The sequence below is a fragment of the Lampetra fluviatilis genome, unplaced genomic scaffold, assembly GCF_964198595.1.
Source record: "Lampetra fluviatilis unplaced genomic scaffold, kcLamFluv1.1 SCAFFOLD_668, whole genome shotgun sequence".
Taxonomy (NCBI): Eukaryota; Metazoa; Chordata; class Hyperoartia; order Petromyzontiformes; family Petromyzontidae; genus Lampetra; species Lampetra fluviatilis.
The window spans coordinates 25,001-46,460 of record NW_027621559.1 but is presented as its reverse complement, the minus strand read 5'-3'; the positions used below and the strand labels follow the sequence as shown (position 1 = coordinate 46,460).

Sequence of the window (21,460 nt, the reverse complement as noted above, 5' to 3'; positions counted from 1 at the left end):
GTTGATAATGTCACAACATTGTTGATGTTGTTATGATATTGTTGTTGATTTAGAATTGACTAGTGAGTGTCATCAAGGAATCCATATAATTTGCAGTCACTTAAGTAATATCCTGCACAAATGTGTGGTAAGTGCTAGTACATAATAAATACATACAGGTAGACCTCGCTTGTCGCTGAACATGCGTTCCTGAAGAAGTGAGCACTCATCGAATAAGCGGTAAATGGGGTCATAATACCATTCTATATATGCAGATGCGTTCCCGACAGCGTTATTTCTTTTGTATGAGTAATATAAGAATAATTTATTATAACATCAGTAAGTATGATGTACTGTACTCATGAGTGCATTCTACTGCACCCCTACAAGGCAGCGGTGAGAGGCGAGGTTGTTGGAGCTGCTGCTGCACTCCCAATCGCGGTCATTCTCAGTGAGGTTTATTTTAGGTGGAGCCTGAGAGACTTTATCCTGTTTTTGTGAGTTCTCATCTCACTAACATTGACATTTAAAAAATAAAAATAGATTTTAAAAAATGTAATTGTGACTACAAATCGTGATAAAACTAAGCTCAACTATTTTTATTTTACCAGGCAAGGCCCACTGAGCTATATATCTCTTTTTCAGAAGCGACCTAGCCACAAATTGTAGCCTAATGAAGTGGCTTATCACGTGGAATTTTGTAGCAGCCAATCGAATCTCTGGGGGTGGGGTCTGGTTGGCTGAGAGCCATGCATCAGAGAATGATGGGGGTGGGTACATTTCCTCGGCCAGCACTGCTGCGTATTCTCACAAAAATTTGTAGGTGCTTTACAGTATAGATGTTTTGATCTTACATTTTTTCGTAAACATTTTCTCCAGGACAAGGAGTGCTATAAAGAATCAGCATTCTACGGGGTCGCACTAGTGAGGTTTCCCTGTTAGTACATTTGGTTATTGTGACATTTTGTATTATACACAAAGGCACTATGGGTATGCTGTGTAAACCCAGCAAGGACCTGGGTTTGATTCCCAACTTTGATGCCTTTATGTGTGAAGTTATGATCAACCCCTGTCCTGTGTGGGGTTTCTCCAGGTTATCTGGTTTCATCCCATAAGCTAACAAAGCAATGTAAGAAGGGGTGTTAACTAAACATCCCAATGCTGAATTATTACCTGAAAATTAGTCAATTGGGATTATACATAGCAACATTACCCCCGACTCCACAGTCTTGGTCGGACCATCCAGACAAAGTATCTTGAGACTGACTGAGGCTACGCTGGGTAAGCAAACAATAATAATACAATACCACAATATAAATTATGTTCTCTGCATAATCTCCGAAATGCACCTGTGGATAAAATCCCTGTGCCCACGTATGTCAGAGTGCACCCGCGTGCTGGAAGAAGCTGCACAAGGTCAGAAGGAGGTGATGGCAATCCGCTCTGAGATTAGTCACGTGATCAAGAAGGTGGCTCACCTGCAGAGCAGAGCACGCCAGCGTGTGACACAAGGTTTGGGCCAGAAGCTAGTGGAGACCAACTGCCTCGCGGTAATCAGCGCAGCACATACCACACACAGAAACGTGCACAGCTCTCACACAGATAGTCATAATGACAATGATATGTCTTTGCCCTTCTTTTTGGGGTTGCCACAGTGACTCGGAGATGTTATTTCCCTCGCCTGGTATGCAGGAGGTCGTGGGTTCGATCCCGTTTGGAGTTTGCATGTTCTCTCTCCCTGTGGTCGTATGGATTTTCTCTGAGTCCTCCTGTTTTTTCTTCCACATTTAGAATTAACATCACGCGTTTAGAGTATTTCACTGCTATTAATTTCTGCATGATAAGCCACTTCGTTAAGCTATAATTTGTGGCCAGGTCGCTTCTGGAAAAGAGCTATATAGCTCAGTGTGCCTTACCTGGTAAAAGAAAAATAGTTTAGTGTTAGCATCTCATAGTTCTTTACACACAAAATAAGCAAATTGCATCTCATCTGGTCTCAAATATTGAAAGAGCTCTCCCAGTGGCAGCTGTCCCTGAGGCACAAGGTGACTCAGAATCTGGCCCTGTTGTAAGGCATTTTGGTGCTAGTGGGAGTGATATTGCTATACCTTATCCCAGTTGAATAATTTTTGGATCATTTTTCGAATTGGACAAAATTGGACCTTGACGCTGGCACACAATAGCCTCTTTTCAAATGACGTCATGAGATCTTTAACGTTCGTTGTGAAGCAAACTGCATAGTATGAATAATTCACACCAAAGAAATAACCAGGATTCGTTGACCACACGGAACGCACACACCTCTCAAGTGGATGGTGACTTACACTCTGTTAGTAGCTTGAATCCAGTTGTGCATTAAAAACATTGCAAAAAAGCAGAAATCATGAAACAATGATGGATGTCTTGTTTTTTCCAGCGAGCGCTGCAAGTGAGTGCAGGCCACACACGCATGGCAATCCACCAAGCACAGAGGTGGCATGCGGCGATCTCAACAGCACAGGGGTACATAGAGTCTTTGTTGTGTAGAATGGTTGACGGAGCCTATTATTATGTAGGGGTGTGGTGCGGCTGAAATCGCTGCCAGGAATGCTCCAAATATGTGTAGTTAAATATTTTTTGCATGTTTAATAACATCTTTCCAATGATTACTAAGTTTGTACCCATCATCACGGTTGAAATTATGTCTGTATTTGCATATTTGTATGGCCTCATGTACAAACCTTTGATGGTAGCCTGGAGGTTTGCAGAGAACCTTGGTCTCGGAAAAGACAATTTCATGAGAGCCCACCGAGTTGTAGCAATGATCGGCAACGGCAGAAGAATCAGTTCTGCCGTGTTTCAGATCTGACTTGTGCTCGCGGACACGATCAGAAACATGACGTTTCGTTTCTCCAATGTAGCAATCACCACAAATGCAACTCAATTTGTAGACTCCAGGATACTGTAAGTCAGGAACGACATCCTTCACAGATGGAATCAGATCACGGATTTTATGCACTGTACTGAATCGGACTTGGATCTTATGTTTGTTTAGAATTTTGGAGATATTTTTGGTCACGCCAGCTATGTATGGTAACGTGATGGTTTTGGTCGAAGTTTCATGTGGCTGTTTCTGTGTGGTGGGAGAGACAGCTTGGCGGATAGTACGGTCAGAGTATCCGTTCATCCTGAGGGCCCGATGTACATGTCTTAATTCACCGGTCAGGTGGTGTTTGTCAGAAATGCCATGGGCTCTGTGGTATAGCGTTTTGATGAGAGAATTCTTTTGAGATGGGTGGTGGTGGGAATCCGGTTTCAAGTAGGAATCTGTGTGGGTGGCTTTCCTGTAGACAGAATGTCCCAAGGATCCGTCAGGCCTCCTCTCAAACAGAATATCCAAGAATGGTAGTTTACCGTCTTTCTCCACTTCCATGGTGAATCTGATGGATGGGTGTCTAGAATTGATGTGGTCCAAGAAGTGGTTCAATGCTGGGAGGCCATGTGGCCAGATGACGAAAGTGTCATCCACATACCTCTTCCACAGGGAAGGACGCAGGGTGGATGTCTGGATGGCGTCTGATTCAAACTTTTCCATGAACATGTTGGCTATAACTGGTGACAAAGGGGAGCCCATAGGGGTACCCTCATTCTGTTTGTAGAAGGTGCCATTCCAGGTAAAATAGGTGTTGGTGAGGCAATGCCTAACCAGCGCAGGTGCATCAGGATTCAATCCATGTTGGACTAAGTCCTCAATTATTGTTAGGGTGTCCGGTACTGGGACTTTGGTAAACAAAGATACTACATCAAAGCTGACGAGGATGTCATCAGGAGATAGTACCATGTCCTTAACCATAGAGACTAATTGGGTTGAGTTGAGTACTGCCGAAGAGGTCTTGCCTGTGAAAGGGAGCAGAGTATCTGATAGAAAACGGGCTAGTTTGTACGTAGGAGAGTTTATCGTCGACACAATGGATCGTAGCGGGGTGCCTTCCTTATGGATTTTGGGAAGACCATAGAGTCTGGGAGGTCTTGCCGCCGATGGTTTTAGAGAGGGACGTTTGCTTGGTTCGATTAGGGAAGTCGAACTCGTGATGATACTGTTGGTTTTCGTCGTTAGGCTTTTAGTGGGATCGTTTTTAATTTTGGAGTAACTCCCATCATTAAGAAGGTCCAGGATTTTGTTGTTGTATGAATCTTTATCCATGATGACCGTGGCATTGCCCTTGTCTGCCGAGAGGATGACTATATCATCTCTCTTTTTTAGGTCCGCGAGTTCAGAGCGTTCGTTTTTGCTGATGTTACTAGTGGGTTGAATCTTTATCTTAAGAATGCTAAGAAACCCACTAGTAACATCAGCAAAAACCCACTAGTAACATCAGCAATAACGAACGCTCTGAACTCGCGGACCTAAAAAAGAGAGATGATATAGTCATCCTCTCGGCAGACAAGGGCAATGCCACGGTCATCATGGATAAAGATTCATACAACAACAAAATCCTGGACCTTCTTAATGATGGGAGTTACTCCAAAATTAAAAACGATCCCACTAAAAGCCTAACGACGAAAACCAACAGTATCATCACGAGTTCGACTTCCCTAATCGATCTTAATTTAGGAGCTTTCCCTAATCGAACCAAGCAAACGTCCCTCTCTAAAACCATCGGCGGCAAGACCTCCCAGACTCTATGGTCTTCCCAAAATCCATAAGGATGGCACCCCGCTACGATCCATTGTGTCGACGATAAACTCTCCTACGTACAAACTAGCCCGTTTTCTATCAGATACTCTGCTCCCTTTCACAGGCAAGACCTCTTCGGCAGTACTCAACTCAACCCAATTAGTCTCTATGGTTAAGGACATGGTACTATCTCCTGATGACATCCTCGTCAGCTTTGATGTAGTATCTTTGTTTACCAAAGTCCCAGTACCGGACACCCTAACAATAATTGAGGACTTAGTCCAACATGGATTGAATCCTGATGCACCTGTGCTGGTTAGGCATTGCCTCACCAACACCTATTTTACCTGGAATGGCACCTTCTACAAACAGAATGAGGGTACCCCTATGGGCTCCCCTTTGTCACCAGTTATAGCCAACATGTTCATGGAAAAGTTTGAATCAGACGCCATCCAGACATCCACCCTGCGTCCTTCCCTGTGGAAGAGGTATGTGGATGACACTTTCGTCATCTGGCCACATGGCCTCCCAGCATTGAACCACTTCTTGGACCACATCAATTCTAGACACCCATCCATCAGATTCACCATGGAAGTGGAGAAAGACGGTAAACTACCATTCTTGGATATTCTGTTTGAGAGGAGGCCTGACGGATCCTTGGGACATTCTGTCTACAGGAAAGCCACCCACACAGATTCCTACTTGAAACCGGATTCCCAGCACCACCCATCTCAAAAGAATTCTCTCATCAAAACGCTATACCACAGAGCCCATGGCATTTCTGACAAACACCACCTGACCGGTGAATTAAGACATGTACATCGGGCCCTCAGGATGAACGGATACTCTGACCGTACTATCCGCCAAGCTGTCTCTCCCACCACACAGAAACAGCCACATGAAACTCCGACCAAAACCATCACGTTACCATACATAGCTGGCGTGACCAAAAATATCTCCAAAATTCTAAACAAACATAAGATCCAAGTCCGATTCAGTACAGTGCATAAAATCCGTGATCTGATTCCATCTGTGAAGGATGTCGTTCCTGACTTACAGTATCCTGGAGTCTACAAATTGAGTTGCATTTGTGGTGATTGCTACATTGGAGAAACGAAACGTCATGTTTCTGATCGTGTCCGCGAGCACAAGTCAGATCTGAAACACGGCAGAACTGATTCTTCTGCCGTTGCCGATCATTGCTACAACTCGGTGGGCTCTCATGAAATTGTCTTTTCCGAGACCAAGGTTCTCTGCAAACCTCCCGGCTACCATCAAAGGTTTGTACACGAAGCCATACAAATATACAAACACAGACATAATTTCAACCGTGATGATGGGTACAAACTTAGTAATCATTGGAAAGATATCAACCACGCAAAAAAGACTTAATTACAATTTTTTGGACCATCTTATCTGACAGGCACTATTATACTTTACTTTACCGAGTGTTAACATCCCCAGTTATTTTTTAACAGTACTCTGTTCCATTGTTCAGCCAGCATTGGTATAAACATGGGCATTTTCGTTCTTTTGTCTATCATGTGTATCAGACCTCCCCTCCCCCTCTCTGTCCATTGTGTTGGCGTGTGCAGTAGTTTGTCGCTTGCGCACAATCGCTTCTACGCCGTCGCCCACCCTTTTGGCCCCGCCCCCCCTCCCTCCCGATACGTTCCATTCATTGGCTACCATATTCTGATGAGCCCCCCCCTCCCTCTCCTCCCCCCTCAACTCGCTTTTAAGGGATTACATCTTGAATCATTGCCTCACTTGATGCAGCTAATCTGGCTGTGACGGTCCCACCTGATGACGGAGACTTGTGTTGCCTCCGAAACGTCGTGATTTTTGTTTTTATTTTATTTTATTTTCATTAATTTTGATGTTTTACCTAGGTGACTTTACCGAAAAAACCTGAGAATATGATTCCTTGCAGTCACGAAAGCTTCAAATTTAGAATGGGGTGAGTGAATGAGATGATGAGTGAGTGGTTGAGTGATTGCGTGGGTAGTAGGTGAGTGGGTGAGTTAGGGATTGGGTGAGTTAGGGATTGGGTGAGTTAGGGATTGGGTGAGTGGGTGATTGGGTGGGTTGTTGAGTGAGTGTATGGGTTGAGTGAGTGGGGTGAGTGAATGAGACAGTGAGTGAGTGGTTGAGTGATTGTGTGGGTAGTGGGTGGTGAGCGGGTGGGTGAGTTGGTCGGTTGTTGAGTGAGTGAGGTGAGTGAATGGGTAGGTGATTGAGTGTATGGGTGGGTGGGTGAGTGGGTCAGTTAGTGGTTTGGTAAAGTGAGTTAGTGCGTTGGTGAGTAAGTGGGTGGGTAGGCGAGTGTGTGAGTGAGCTAGTGGCTACATGATTGAGCGGGTGGCTGGCTGAATGCGGGAGAAGATGGGTGGGTGAGGTAGTGGGTGAGTAAGTGGGTGGGTGAGTGAGTTAGTGATCAGGTGTGTAGTTTGGTGAGTGAGTGGGTGGGTTGGTGAATAGGTGGGTAAGTGAGTGAGTGGTTTAGTGAATGAGTGGTTGGGTGGGTGGGTTGTTGAGTGAGTCGGGTCGGTGGGTGGGCAGGTGAGTGAGTCGGTCAGGGAGTGGGTGGGTTAGACATGGAGGAAGTGGCTGGGTGAGTTAGTGGGTGGGTTTACACATAAGTGGGTTGGTATTTGGGTAAGTGATGTGAGTGAGTAGGTGAATGAGTAAGTGAACGTTCCAAAGCTGTCCCTAAAGAGCTGCATGTGGCTCCAGAGCCGCAGGTTGCCCTGGTCTCGGGAGAAGAGACGGGTTGTAGGGGAGGAGCGGAAGCAGGTAAGTGAGGATGACTGCTTGATGATCACTCACCTTTGGGTGCCACTCCAATGCCCGGCTCGGCCCTCGTCCTCCACCCGTGTCCCACCCATCTCAACCTCCACCACCTGATCCTTCCCACAAGACTTTCCTGCCACGTGCTATTCCCAACCTTCAAGTTGCTTACCCTATTCTCCACTCTACACACGTTTCCCATCCATCACAGCATCACTACCCATTCACAGTTAGCGCGTGTAATTGAGATGATGGAACGTTATAAATCGCTAAGCTTTAAATCGACAGTAATTGAAGCTGTTAACAATTAATGCAAGGACTCTGCCTTCCTAATTATTTTCTCTGACGATGGCCCCACCCATAACGGACAATCACGAACAACTCCAAGCAGCAGAAACAACATGTTCCATGCAATTATTTCTAGATTTGAAGCTTTCGTGACTGCAAGGATTCATACTCTTTTTGGTTTCTTCGGTAAAGTCACGTAGGTAACGGTTCCACCTGAAGACGGAAGCTTGTGTTGCCTCCGAAACGTCGTGATTTAATTTAGTTGTTTTCATTTTTTTTACCTACGTGACTTTACCGAAAAAAACAAAGGGTATGAATCCATGCAATTATGTTCCATGCAATTAGAATTGATTATCTTTATTATAGGCGAGCGGTGGCGGAGCGGTTCTCGTACTGCGCTACTGAACGTGCCGAGCTAAGCAGGCAGTTGCGGCTGCAAATAACCCCGGGTAGCCTTTAAAAGATTGTTGGTGCAAGTCTTGTTACCTTTTTAAGGCCCACACTGCGGACGGGGAGTCGTGTGGCAAACACCAGGCCCGGCTGCCTTTGTCTCCCCAGTGCTGGTATTTCCACACCATACCGGGTACTCATTTAAGGCTGCGACGACCTGAGCGCAGTGCCATTGCTGTTCCAGTAATTTACCTTCGTTCGGTTTGTCGCGCCTTTTCCCTGCACTTTTGCCCCCTCGTCGCTCGATTGCTTGGGAGATTTTTTTTACCGAATCGGACAGCATTGTTTTTTCTGTCAGTGCGAGGGGCTGTGTTGATGTAAAATACATTCATTTGAGGCCTTCTACTTTTCATTACAAAGATTCGACTGAAATGAACCCAGCAGGACGCGCGCATCTCATTCGGAATACGAGGAATTGACTAAATATATCAACTGGAGTCTGCATAAGTCCAAAAAGTTGTAGAAAGTGTGGGGTAAATAGTTGATGTAAAAGGTTTCCGAAAATTGTGGACCCCCCCCCCCCTCACAAAATATCTTTACCCCTCGTAGGTATATATACCTACACACCCTACATACAACAGAGGAAGTAGTATCTATTGACTCTGTAGTAGTGTAAAGGAGAGCCGACACAATATTGCAGGGGTCTCGTCCTTTAATCCTTTTCTTCAATCCACACCTGTCCCCAGCCGTCCCAATATCGTTCCTGCCAAAGGCCCCCTCTTCCCGCCTGTTCTCCCCTTATATCCCCTCGATCACCCCTCCCACTAACCCTCCTATTGGTGGGAATCCTTCCCCTGACACCCCTACATCACCCCCCCCCCCCCCCCCCCGGAGAAAAAATAACCGTCCTCGGTTCTGCCTCCCCCATGGACCATTTAAGTCTCCCCATGCCTCCCACCACTGACAGTGACGACAGCCCTTAACCCCCCCCACAACCATACAATGCAATACAACACAACAAAATCAATTGCGCGGCCTGCCCAGGTCTCCAGCCAGCATCCCGTAACAGCCCGGACATCCACAGGCAGCAGATGACCGTGGCGGCCCCTTCCTTCGAAGGCCCTCTCGTCGCGGTCCCTGGTTCGGTGGTGCCGGTGTCGCCTTGCCTGGCGCCGCTGTCTCTCCGGCCCCCGCTCGTGCCGCCGCTCTGTCAGGCCTCACATGGGGTGCTGTAGGTGACAAGGGAACACAGGGCACCGAACCCCCTGCCGGTCGGCGCGTTGTGGTCGGCGACCTTGGCCTGGGTAGGGATGATGATGATGATGTTGGCAGTGATGTTGGTGGTGAAGATGACGGTGGAGAGATGTATGGCTTAAGGCGGGTGGGGTGTACAAACCATCGTCGCTTACCCAGTTGGACTTGGACGCACTGCGGTCGGAGTGCTTTAATGACCTCGACCGGCCCTTTCCAGGGTCGGTGCAGCTTTGGTGAGAGGCCAACCGGCACCTGAGGACAGTGTAGCCATGCCTGGTCCCCGACTTTAAAGGGCTTGGCTGTCACTGTCCTCTCCCGTATCCGTACATTACTCTCTTGGCTCGTGGCCGATGCGGCCTCGGCTGCTTGGCGGGCCTCTCTCAAATAAATGAGGGAGGTCTTTAGTGCCTTCGGCCATGCGTCGGCTCTTGCGGGAATGTCCGTCAGCTGCACCTCAATAGGCGGAACGGGATCCCGTCCGTACATCAGGAAAAACGGCGAGAACTCCGTCGCCGCGTGTGGGGCCACCCTGTACGCCGCTAAGACCGATGCAATGTGGAGGTCCCAGTCGGAATGGTTTTCGTCCACCACTTGGGACAGCATGGCCGCTATGGTGCGGTTAAGCCGCTCTACCATCCCATCGGTCTGGGGATGATACGGAGATGTTCGGACCTTTTTAGTGCCCAGGATAGAGCAGACGTCCTTCAATAGCCGTGAGCAACCGCTCCGGTGCCCCCTTATCAAGGACATAGCCTCCCACGAAGGCATCGGCGATGGTCTGTGCCGTTTGGTCCGGGAGGGCCCACGCCATCGGCCACCTCGTGCAGTACTCGACTCCGACCAACAGGTATTTATTTCCCCGTGGCGTGACCGGCAGTGGTCCCAGGATGTCCAACGTAACCAATTCGTTGACCCTGGTCACCGTGATGGGCTGTAGGGGCGCCCGGCTTACCCGGGGTGGCGGCTTTCGCCGCGCACATTCGACGCAGGTAGCGACCCATCGATGCACGTCATCGGTCATACCTGGCCAAAAGTACCGACCCTGTAATGTGTACAGTGTCTTCCGCCCCGCCAGGTGCAGCAGCTGGCGGCCGTGTACGTCCATAACCAATTGTTGACGCAGCGACTCCGGAACTACCAGGCATCGCCGGCGCCCTGTCGGGTCCCATCGCATGAGGAGGTCCTCCCATACGATGTACTCCTCCCCCCCTGCCTCTGCTGAGGCGTGTAGCGTTCGCAGTGGGGCTTCCTCCAGCTGTAGCCGTCTCCAATCGTCCAAGGTCAGCCCCAGGTCGTGGTCGGTCAGCTGGACCTCACCCTGTGCGCCCTCCGCCGTGCGTACAGGAGCGATGACCGTCCCCTCCGGCCTCGCCTCCTTGCAGCGTGCCCCGCCTGTGGTGCATGCACAAGGGCCCTGGGGCACCAGTCGGGACAATGCGTCTGCGTTGGCATGTCTGGTCCCTTTGCGATGCACTACTTGGTACCTGTGAAGTATTGGAAAATGACGGCAGGAAACTCCTTGACGGGAACACACTTCTTTTATTAAATCTTGACTTGTAACGATACAACGCGTGGCCTCTCTTCTTCACAATGCGGTCACCATACAACGGTACAACTCGTGACCTCTTCTCTCCGCCCTACGCTTCTCTTGACTCTCTTAGATTCTGTGCTGCTGGCTCTCTGTGCCTCGTGTAGACTCCGCGCCTCGGCTACACTCTTCTCTCGTCTCGTGTAGACTCTGCGCCTCTGCTACACTCTCCACCCGCCTCGTGTAGACTTTGCATCTCTCTCTGGCTACACCGTATGCATACTCAGCTCGTGTAGACCTTTCTCTCTCTCTGGCTACACCGTATGCATACTCGGCTCGTGTAGACCTTTCTCTCTCTCTGGCTACACACTATACCTTACTCAGCTCGTGTAGACCGTTCTCTCTCTCTGGCTACACACTATACATTACTCAGCTCGTGTAGACCGTTCTCTCTCTCTGGCTACACACTATACATTACTCAGCTCGTGTAGACCGTTCTCTCTCTCTGGCTACACACTATACATTACTCAGCTCGTGTAGACCGTTCTCTCTCTCTGGCTACACACTTATACCTTACTCTCCTCTACTCTCCATTACTCTCCTCTCCTCTCCATTACTCTCCTCTCCGGGCTCTATCTCTGCACCTTCGTCTTCATTCTTAGATGGTTCCACTTCTGCCCCCCTACTCCTCTGTGCATCACCTTATATATCTCTTCTTCCCGGGAGACGGAGCGGATGCGGACCTCAACGTCGGCACCGCTCCTCAGTTACCCAATCACCACGCGCTATCTCTACGATCCGTTTCCACCCAGCGCGTGTTTCCACTCCCCGACCAATCACACCGCGCTGCCACCCGATCACTCCCTCTCAGCGCGTCACCGGCACACAGCCAATCAGCAGCACTACCCCCATCCGCGCACTGACGCCTGCTCCTCCCCGTCAGCGCGCGTCACCACACACACACCCGTACATACGCGCTGGCACACGACGTATACACCCAGCGCGTATCACCACTACATCACCCCCTCCCACATAGCTCGCAGCCGGCCCGGCTGCTAACAACAACCAACCGCAACGATAAGACGACAACCAACAAAAAAAAACCCGTAACCCCCCCAGTGTGCCCCGTAACATAACAACAACAACAACAACAAGAATAACTATGTACAGATTGACAATGAACACGAAAAGTCAACAATAACACGATACAAGCAAATTCCAAAAAACGAACGCGCCCCACGTCCCTGCGACTACACGCAGTGACGAGGCGCTCCAACTGCCCCGACTCCTCACGAGGCAGGTCATGCAAAGTAGCACGACCTGGCGCGAGTCCGTCTGGCTGGTCCGTCGTATGGGGCGGGACACTGACGACCGTCCGGCGGTTCCGGCTGCTCCAGACGGCGCGGAACGGGCCTGAAAGGGCCGGCCCCGCCGCGGAGATCCGGCCGCCGGTGATCGGCAGCTGTCAGTTCCGAGACACCTGGGAGCAGATCAGGCGAAAATACGTGTGGATCAGGCAGAGACATTTCCCCCTCTGGGTCGCCGGTCACGTCACACGCCCGGCCATCACGACACAAGGGGAGGCCATATGGAGGCGAGAACGGTTTCAGTCGGGAGGGGTGAACGTACCAACGGCGCTTTCCCCACTTTATCTGAACGCACTGGGGCCGTGCAACGCGCACGACCTCCACGGGTCCCCTCCACGGTCTCAACAATTTAGGCGACGTAGCCAAGGGTGCCTGAGGGCAATGCAGCCAGGCCCTGTCACCTGGTTTCCATTCGTGCATGGACACCTTCCGTGCCCGCAACCGTTCATTAGCAATTTGGCGAGCCCGCGAATTAAGCCGTGCGGCCTCCCTCGCCTCTGTCAGCTTGTGAATATTAAACTTAATATGTTCTGCCAAATTAGAATTAGTTCGTGGAGCGGACAGGCCAAGTTGCGTTTCCATTGGCGGGTCAGCTTCCCGACCGTACATCAAATAGAATGGGGAAAACCCCGTAGCTGCATGGGGGGCCATTCTATACGCGGCAAGGACTCCCGGGACCTGCAGGTCCCAATCTACATGTGCCTCGCACACCTGCTGGCACAGCATGGAAGTCAAAGTTTTGTGGAGTCTCTCCACCATCCCGTCTGTCTGCGGGTGGTACGGGGAGGTACGCACCTTCTTGGTACCCAACAGATCGCACACCTCTTGCAATAATTTACTCGAAAATTTTTTACCTTGGTCGGTCAGCAGGCGTTCGGGAGCCCCCTTGTCCAGGACATAGCCCTGGACGAAGGCATCCGTCACAGCCGCTGCCGACTGGTTAGCGAGAGGCCACGCCATAGGCCATCGGGTAAAGTATTCGACCCCCACTAACAAATATTTATTCCCTCTCGGCGTGACTGGGAAGGGCCCCAAAATATCGAGTGCAACGAGCTCGTTGGTACGCGAGACCTGAATAGATTGCAGCGGTGGATTAGCTGCCACGGGCGGTGGTTTACGCCTGGCGCACTCAACGCACCCCTTCAGAATATTTACCACATCACTTCCCATTCCCGGCCAGTAATAGTCACGCTGAAGCAGGGCAAGCGTCTTGTTAACTCCCAAGTGCAAGAGGCGTTCGTGTGCCGCCAAGACAACCCTCCCCCTCACAGCGGAAGGCACCACGAGTGCGTTCCGCCGGGACAAACTGTCCCATCTCAATAACATGCCCTGCTCAAGTACATAGGAGCCGGTACGCTCCTGGTCCCCCTCGGGACCCCCAACCTTGCGGCGCAATGCTAGCAGCGAGCTGTCCGCCATTTGGAGGCGGCCCCATTCGCTGAGCGACAGCGAGAGCAGCGAGTCCCGACCCTGAGAGGCAGTGGAATCATCCACGATCGGTGCGCCCGCTGTCGCAGCCAGTGCCCCCATCTCCCCCGCAAGCGTCGGTTTACAGCGCGCCGATCCCGACAAACACGCGCATTCATCACAAGGCAACAACCGCGACAAGCAATCGGCATTTGTGTGTCGCAACCCCTTACGGTACGTAGTCGTAAACTGATAGTCCTGGAGGACTTCCAACCAACGCGACAACTGGCCCGAGGGCTGGGCGACCCTCAATGAATACTGTAGCGCCGCGTGGTCCGTTCGGACCGTAAAGTGACGACCATAGAGATATGGCCTAAACTGCTGCACAAAAAAGACAATGGCAAGCAGCTCGCGACGGGTGACGCAGTAGCGCTGCTCTGCCGGAGACAACACCCTACTACCGTAGGCGACAACTCTTTCGACACCCCCAACGACTTGGGATAGCACCCCCCCAATGCCCGTGTTGCTAGCATCCGTGTCCAGCAAAAAAGGACTGGCAAAATCGGGATAACACAAGGGTGGGGCACCCACCAAGGCGTCCCGGAGGGAGCGAAACGCGGCCTCCTCCTCCGGTCCCCATTTGAACTTCACTCCCTTCGCCGTTAGAGCGTGCAAGGGTTTTGCAATAGTGGCGAAGTGCTCAACGAACCGCCGATAATAAGAAGCAAACCCGATGAAACTACGCACGTCGGAAACGGACGTAGGTGTCGGCCACGAACCGACACAATCCGTCTTCGCGGGATCGGTGGAGATCCCCGAAGAATCGACAATGTGACCCAAGTATCTAACCGACCTACGAAGGAGGTGACATTTGGCCGGTTTAAATTTCAACTTAGCCGATCGCATTCGCAAGAACACCCCTCTCAATCGCTGGAGGTGTTCTTCAAACGTTTTACTGAAAACAATGACATCGTCCATATAAATCAAGCATGTATCCCACTGCAAGCCCGACAAAACCAGCTCCATAAGTCGCTGAAACGTCGCTGGAGAGGAGTGAAGTCCCATGGGTAACCGGTTAAACTGGAACAGCCCCCCTGGAGTCCGAAATGCTGTCTTAGGTTTCGACTCTTCGTCGAGCGGCAACTGCCAAAACCCCGATAACAAATCAAGAGTCGAAAAATATCGCGCACCAGACAATGCATCGAGGGACTCATCCATCCTGGGGAGCGGATACGCGTCAGCCACAGAGATCTTATTCAGGCGACGGAAATCAACGCAGAATCGCAGGGACCCGTCCTGCTTCTTAACCAGCACAATAGGCGCTCCCCACGGGCTAGAGGAGGGCGAAATAATATCGGCTTCTAGCATTTCGTTAACAGCCGACTGAACATGTTCCTTCTCCACGGGACTCAGTCGGAAGGGATTTAGCCTGACCGGCGCCGCATCGCCCGTTTCAATGTGATGGTGCAACAAATCCGTGCACCCAATGTCATACTTATGTTTACTGAATACATCAGAGAATTCAATGAGCAACTCGCGCAGCGCACCCAACTGCGCCGCCGACAAATCGTCCGAGGCAGCGCATAGCGAATGGACCCACTCAAGGTCTTCCCTTGGCTCAACGTTCCGCGCGGGGCTCGAGCCCACCTGCGCAACCAACCCATCATCCACAGGGACCCGCGCCGCGTGAGCCAGCACGGTGCCCTGCGGAATGACAGCTGGTCGCGACCCCGCGTTCAAAACCATCACAAACGGATCCCTGTCAGCCCGCACCAAAGTGTGAGCCACCGATAAATCAAGACCCCCGACAGCCTTGTTAGAAGGACCCAAAAGCATACTTTGTCCCGAAGCCTCCCTCACCCATGGTTTCCGCAACCGGAGGGGAATCAACATCTGTGAACCCGGGGGCACTTGCACGGTCTGCGTCGCCACCGCTTGTATCGTAGCGCACGCCGTCCGAATGTCAGTAGGGCCCGTCAAAAATGAAATCCGGCGACCCGATGGCAGTTCAATGCATCGTTGATCGATAAGAATTTTAATAGGCATTTTAGCCAAAAAATCAGTGCCCAAAAGACACGGAACTGCCAAAGAAGACGAAACGAAAACGGGTCCCGACAATTTGATATCTCCAATGCAAATGGACGCCCTAACCTGACCGATAATGCCCAACGATCCCCCATTAGCGGCGTAAAATGGCACATCCACTGGAAGCAGCGGACGACATTGGACTGGAAGAATATTATAAATGAGGTCCGATATAATTGTTGCCGATGCCCCCGTGTCCACTAACACCCTAATCTCAACCCCATCAATAGATCCCGTAACAACGGACGAACCCGCCGAAGCAGCCACAATTCTATGCCCCAATTCCGCCCATTCAATGTCTCCCTGGTCCCGGCCGAACCCCCCTCGCCGAACCGAATCCCCGAACCTTAACCGGCCCTCCTCCGCCGCAACGCGGCGTCCCATGTGTGCCGAATAAACAGGCCGAGCGTGTGAGGTGCCGCGACTTGCCGGGGATTGTAGAGATGACTTGGGCTCTCGGTCGTCGTCCAGCCGAGCTCCCATGGCGCGCTGCCGCGGAGCGCGGCACCCGGACGCCACGTGGCCCCGGAGGCCGCAGTTATAGCACGTGACGAGGGTCGGAGTAGATCTTGGTTGCTCCGACTTTCGGCCCGATCGCAGAGGCGACCGGGCCCCCGGCCTCCAGTCCCCTGGTCGTCCCGTGGCGAACGCCTCCTCTCGTGGGCTGACGACTTGGGGTTCGGCGACCACCAAACCCGGGGCTGCGACGACAGCAGCGTTGCAACCAACGCCTTGTTTCCGTTGTAGGGCCTCGTGCGCTTGAATACTCGTGGCGACTCTCAAAGAAGAAATATCAATCTCGTCAGCTGTGTTGATAGGGACCCCCAGGTCCTGCGCCAACTTAAGCAGCTGCTCCAAAACCATCGCGTCTTGGCCCTCCTCGTCCATCCGAGGGAACGCAGCATCAGCAAGAGCCAGCAACGCCGTGCGATAGGCCAGCGCGGTCTCCGTGGCCGCTTTCCGTCTTGCGTAGAAATGATGGCGGCACGCCGAGGGAGGTCCGTAGACCCTGGCCAACAAACCCAGCGCATCCTTCAGCGTGGAGCGGTCCGACTTCCGTGCAGCCCTGAAGGCCGCGAGCGCATCGTCGTCCAGCATGGCGGGTAACGCCCGCAGCGCCGTAGCATCGGACCACGCTGACATCTCTTGATGCGCCAAAAACCTTCGCTGAAATTGGCCCCAGTCTCCGCCTTCCGCCTTGAAGGCTGACAACGTGGGCAGGCGCTGCTGAAAAATGAAGTCATCCGCCTCGTGGTTCCTCTCCGCCTCTCCGTCGGTGTGTAAGATGGCGGCTCCAGCAGCAGACGTAAAATGGCGGACCCCCTCGCGCGCTGATGACGTCGATGCGCGCGCTTGGGAACCCACCACCACGTGGCGCTCGCCGTTCCCGCCAAAAGTAGGCCCAGGCGCAATGGCGGGAATCCCCCATTCGTTTTGGCGGGAATCTGCGGGGCGACCTTGTAAAATGTCCCCCACCGTCCCCGCTCCTCCCGACGAGCTGATCTCCGCCAAGATGGACGCGGCGGCGAGCAGCAGCTCCGCCAGTCGGGAGTGCGCCTCACGAAGCCCGGCGTCGGTCCCCGGTCGCTCGGCCGGCGCCGTCGACGGATCCTGTAGCGTGGGCAAGTCCTCCTCCTCACCCCCCGCCACCAGCGGCCCCGAGTCGTCCAGGTTTTCCTCGCGGTCAATCCCGTGGGTCCTACGGGTCTTCCTTGTCTCCATGCTTGGAAGCCCGTTTCACTTCTGACGCCAGATGAAGTATTGGAAAATGACGGCAGGAAACTCCTTGACGGGAACACACTTCTTTTATTAAATCTTGACTTGTAACGATACAACGCGTGGCCTCTCTTCTTCACAATGCGGTCACCATACAACGGTACAACTCGTGACCTCTTCTCTCCGCCCTACGCTTCTCTTGACTCTCTTAGATTCTGTGCTGCTGGCTCTCTGTGCCTCGTGTAGACTCCGCGCCTCGGCTACACTCTTCTCTCGTCTCGTGTAGACTCTGCGCCTCTGCTACACTCTCCACCCGCCTCGTGTAGACTTTGCATCTCTCTCTGGCTACACCGTATGCATACTCGGCTCGTGTAGACCTTTCTCTCTCTCTGGCTACACCGTATGCATACTCGGCTCGTGTAGACCTTTCTCTCTCTCTGGCTACACACTATACCTTACTCAGCTCGTGTAGACCGTTCTCTCTCTCTGGCTACACACTATACATTACTCAGCTCGTGTAGACCGTTCTCTCTCTCTGGCTACACACTATACATTACTCAGCTCGTGTAGACCGTTCTCTCTCTCTGGCTACACACTATACATTACTCAGCTCGTGTAGACCGTTCTCTCTCTCTGGCTACACACTTATACCTTACTCTCCTCTACTCTCCATTACTCTCCTCTCCTCTCCATTACTCTCCTCTCCGGGCTCTATCTCTGCACCTTCGTCTTCATTCTTAGATGGTTCCACTTCTGCCCCCCTACTCCTCTGTGCATCACCTTATATATCTCTTCTTCCCGGGAGACGGAGCGGATGCGGACCTCAACGTCGGCACCGCTCCTCAGTTACCCAATCACCACGCGCTATCTCTACGATCCGTTTCCGCCCAGCGCGTGTTTCCACTCCCCGACCAATCACACCGCGCTGCCACCCGATCACTCCCTCTCAGCGCGTCACCGGCACACAGCCAATCAGCAGCACTACCCCCACCCGCGCACTGACGCCTGCTCCTCCCCGTCAGCGCGCGTCACCACACACACACCCGTACATACGCGCTGGCACACGACGTATACACCCAGCGCGTATCACCACTACACCTGTACTCCTGCAGGCGCTCTATCCATCTGGCCAGCTGGCCCGAAGGCTGGTCGATGCGGAGCGAATACTGCAAGGCCGCGTGGTCAGTGCGGACCGTAAATTTGCGACCATACAGGTAGGGTCGGAATTGCTGCACGAAGTGAACGACTGCCAGGAGTTCCCTACGTGTGACGCAGTAGCGCTGCTCCGCTGATGAAAGCACGCGACTACCATAGGCGATAACCACCTCCCGACCCTGCTGGACTTGCGACAAAACACTGCCGATGCCCACATCGCTGGCGTCCATGTCCAGGATAAAGGGGAGGCCAAAATCCGGAAAGGCCAATGGTGGTGCATCTGTCAGACGTGAGCGCAGCTGCTGGAATGCCTCTTCCTCCAGAGGGCCCCAATAAAACCTCTGGTTCTTCGCCGTTAACACGTGCAAGGGCTTGGCAATGGTTGCGAAGTTGGGTACAAACCGGCGGTAGTAAGAGACGAAACCCACAAACCGGCGTACCTCTGGAACCGTTGTGGGAACAGCCCAGGCCCTCACGCAGGCCGTCTTTTCCGGGTCTGTAGCCACTCCAGACTCACTGACGACGTGACCCAAGTAGCGTACCGACGACTGCATAAGGTGGCACTTCGACGGCTTGAGCATCAAGTTCGCGTTCCGGAACCGCAGGAATACCTGACGTAATCGGTCAATGTGTTCCTCGAATGATCGGCTGAAAACAATGACGTCATCCAGGTAGATGAGGCACGTTTCCCATTGGAGGCCTGCTAAGGCCAACTCCATTATGCGTTGGAACGTCGCCGGCGCAGTCTGGAGGCCCATAGGCAGGCAGTTGAACTCGAACAGGCCCTGCGGTGTCCGGAACGCTGTTTTAGGCCGGGACGCCACGCCCGGCCGCGATGTCACTGCCGGCCGCGACGCCACGCCCGGCCGCGACGTCACTGCCGGCCGCGACGTCACCCCCGGCCGCGACGTCACTTCCGCCCGCGACGTCACTTCCGCCAGCGACGTCACCTCCGCCCGCGACGTCACCTCCGCCCGCGACGTCCCTCCCGGCCTCGGCGCGATTCCCGGCGCGGTCCCCGGCCTCGGCGCGATCCCCGGCGCGGTCCCCGGCCCTGGCGCGATTCCCGGCGCGGTCCACGGCCCCGGCGCAATTTCCGGCGCGATCCGCGACACCACTTTCGGCCGCGACGTCACTTCCGGATGCAACGTCACGTCCGTTCGCGACACCACTCCGGGTCGCGACGCCACTTCTGGTCGCGACGCGAGCACCGGCCCCGGCGCTATCCCTGGCGCGATCCCCTTCCCCCGACCCGGACAATGGGGCCCGGGGAACGACACCGACGGCGCCCACCCCGAGGAGACTCCCGGTAAGCTCGCGGCGTCGGAATTGTAATTTCTCGGCCCGACCGAGAGGCCGGGCGGGACGGCGTCACTCGCCTGGATCCTGTCAGCGTTCGGCCCCGGCGGGTTCCAGGTGACGTTGGCGGCCTCCGGCTCCGTGCGGAACCCCCTCGCCACATGCCCCTCTCGACCACAACGGTGGCAGACCCACGGGGCGTTCCGTCGGGGGGGCTCGGCGCGATGTTGTAGAGGCGGCTGCCAGCGACGCGGCGGCTGGTCGCGCCCCTGGTCCCTCTGCTCCGCCAGTCCCCGGATCGCCGCGTACACCTCCCGCAGCGATGGCTCCGTCTCAGACGTCGGGGGTCCGTTCCCAGCTGCCCAACAGGCAGCCTGTGGCGACGGTGCAGGTTCGGCGGTTGGTGTCGCTGGACCCAGTAGCGCCGCGGCAACGGCTCGGCTGTTCCCCCCCGCCGCGCCAGCCACCGGGCCCACGGGTGGCGCCCGGCCCATGACCTGCTCGTGGGCTTGGATGGTCCGGGCAGCCCACAGCGAGGTGCGTTCCCCCGGCGTCACCATGGGCATTACAACGCCGGCGCGGCAAGCGTAGGCGATGAGGTGCTCGACCACGAGGTCCTCGAGCGCTTCTTCAGCCAGGCGAGGGAAAGCTCTCCTCGCCAACACGAGCAGCGCACCCCTGTAGGCTAAAGGGGATTCTTTAGCCCCTCGCTGGCGATCCTGGAACCGTTTAAAGGCTCCTTCCGCCGGGCAATAGATCTCCCCCAAAGCCTCGTAGGCCGCCTGTAGCGTGGACTTGCTGTGCGAGGGAAGGGAGGTGTTAGAGGAGAGTGTTTCTTCGCCCAGAACGGATGGCAGCGCTCGTAGTGCCTCTTCGTCTGTCCACTCGAGAGCGTGGAAGGCAGCCTCGAATCGGCGGACAAACCCCTCCCAATCTTCTTCCTCAGCCACGAACTTGTCGACGGGCCCCAGCCGACGCGGCCGTCCGGCCACCTGCTCTCCGTGTTGGGTGTTTAGCCCTGGGGGTTTTGGCGGGAGCGGCGGCGGCTGGCGTGACGAGGTTGGTTGCGGCACCTGCCCGGCCGGCTGGTCGGCCTCCGGGTCCCGTGGCCTCTCCTCCCGTAGTACACGTGGGGGTGGGGGTCCCGGTGCTGGCGGGCCCCCCATAGGGAGCCTCTGCAGTAGCTCCTGGAGTGCCCTCTCCACGCGGGCCATGCGGTCCTCCATGGGGTCCTCCAGGCGATCCGGGCCCCCTGCTGCTGCTTCTGATAGCAGGCCCCCTTGTTGCCCGGGATGGGAAGGATCCCCGGCCCCTGCTTCCTCTTCCCTTGGCTCTTTTCCGCGGGGATTCTTCTTTGTAGCCATTGTAATCCCACCGCTGCCACCAGATGTAAAGGAGAGCCGACACAAGATTGCAGGGGTCTCGTCCTTTAATCCTTTTCTTCCATCCACACCTGTCCCCAGCCGTCCCAATATCGTTCCCGCCAAAGGCCCCCTCTTCCCGCCTGTTCTCCCCTTATATCCCCTCGATCACCCCTCCCACTAA

The 21,460-nt window shown here is 53.7% G+C and overlaps 1 protein-coding gene across 1 annotated transcript in view; it reads left to right on the top strand.

Moving 5' to 3' along the window:
• The window catches only part of LOC144955411 (tektin-like protein 1), a 36,692-nt gene that overhangs the window by 7,402 nt on the left and 7,830 nt on the right, over window positions 1-21,460 (top strand). The window contains exons 4-5 of the mRNA XM_078885638.1: window positions 1,363-1,529; window positions 2,396-2,407. Of these exons, the coding sequence (XP_078741764.1) occupies window positions 1,363-1,529; window positions 2,396-2,407 (179 nt within the window). The remainder of the gene's footprint in view (window positions 1-1,362; window positions 1,530-2,395; window positions 2,408-21,460) is intronic.